This window comes from Poecilia reticulata, linkage group LG14 (assembly GCF_000633615.1).
Source record: "Poecilia reticulata strain Guanapo linkage group LG14, Guppy_female_1.0+MT, whole genome shotgun sequence".
NCBI lineage: Eukaryota > Metazoa > Chordata > Actinopteri > Cyprinodontiformes > Poeciliidae > Poecilia > Poecilia reticulata.
In genome coordinates, this window is record NC_024344.1 from 8,357,881 (window position 1) to 8,359,285 (window position 1,405).

General features: G+C 32.0%; 1 protein-coding gene across 1 annotated transcript in view; it reads right to left on the bottom strand.

Moving 5' to 3' along the window:
- LOC103475437 (adhesion G-protein coupled receptor G2) overlaps positions 1–1,405 on the bottom strand; it is a 12,015-nt gene that overhangs the window by 7,070 nt on the left and 3,540 nt on the right. The window contains exons 12-14 of the mRNA XM_008427039.2: positions 511–635; positions 304–424; positions 1–153 (exon numbers count right to left, since the gene is read on the bottom strand). Of these exons, the coding sequence (XP_008425261.1) occupies positions 1–153; positions 304–424; positions 511–635 (399 nt within the window). The remainder of the gene's footprint in view (positions 154–303; positions 425–510; positions 636–1,405) is intronic.

Sequence of the window (1,405 nt, forward strand, 5' to 3'; positions counted from 1 at the left end):
TTTGGGCTAGCTGTTGTATTTAAGCTAGTAACATTTGGGCTAGCTGTTGTATTTAGGCTAGTCACGTTGGGACTAATTGTCACATTTGGGCTTGTTGTGGGAGATACAACACATTGGTCTTTCAAATGTACAACAACATTTTCTCCAGTTTGGCTGCAATGAAAAAGAAGTAAATCACTGTATTATTTGAAAGCATAGTTTCCATGGGATATGTTTCAGAAACAACCATGCAAAGATAACAGTAATACTAAGTTGGTAATTTTGTAAAACTTTACTTGTAGCCTAAAGTGAGATCATACGAACCATGTGAGGAGGTTAGATCCCTCTATTTTGACACAAAAGTCATCTGGGCTTATCTCACTATCAGTATAATTGAACTGGAAGTCTAGTGAGTTGGCATTAATTTCTGCGCTTCCACAAATTGCTGCAACACAAAACAACAGCTACATTAAATACACACGTTATTTTTTAACCTGAATCAAATTGTAGTGAATAGATTGAGATACTTACCTCCTCGTCTCACTTGCCCATCATACTGGATCTTTTCTTCAAGTACAAACACATTTAAAACAGCTTCTGCCACTGAACAAATGGATACTTCCTGTGCAAAACCTAATATCACTCTGCAACTCAACCTTCAATCAAAAGAAAAGAATAAAATTGTTTTTAAAAGGTTTCCAACATATGAACATACAGGTGACTCTAAGAAAATTTGTATATCACTGAAAAGCTAAGTTACTTCAGTAATTCAATTCATTTGTACAAATGTTGACTTTCTGTTAAACATTTCCCAATTCTTTGCTGGAACCTTCTTTTACACAGATTACTGCAATAAATTAGAATATGTGTTCAGATGAGGCTCATTTGTGAGATAAGTGTCAGCCGGAAAAACAAAACAAACTTTAGGCAGGTATTAAACATAACTTATATGATACCCACACTGTTTTTATTGGTCTGATGTAATATTCTAATCCTAAATATCATCTTTTTCTAAAAAAAATAAATAAATAAAGGCTTGAAAACATCAGTAATTAATCTATAAAATCTGTTTTATCTCAACTGTTTTGCTGAATGACCTAAATTTAGAGTTTAAGTTAGGTGATTTTCAGGTCTATCAACACATTTATACAAGTGTCATCAAATAATAATAATAATAATAATACATTTTATTTCAAAGGCGCCTTTCTGGCACTCAAGGACACCGTACAATAGTAAAAAACTGTGACAGAAACAATTAAAATGTAACAAGTAAAAGTAGATAAAAATAAATAAAACAAAACAATGTATCTATATAAAAACTATGTAAAATCAGGCAAACCAATTGTGTCATGTGGAAAAGGCAGATCTAAAAAGGTGTGTTTTGAGTTCGGTTTTAAAATTTGATAATGACTTTATGTTTCTAAGG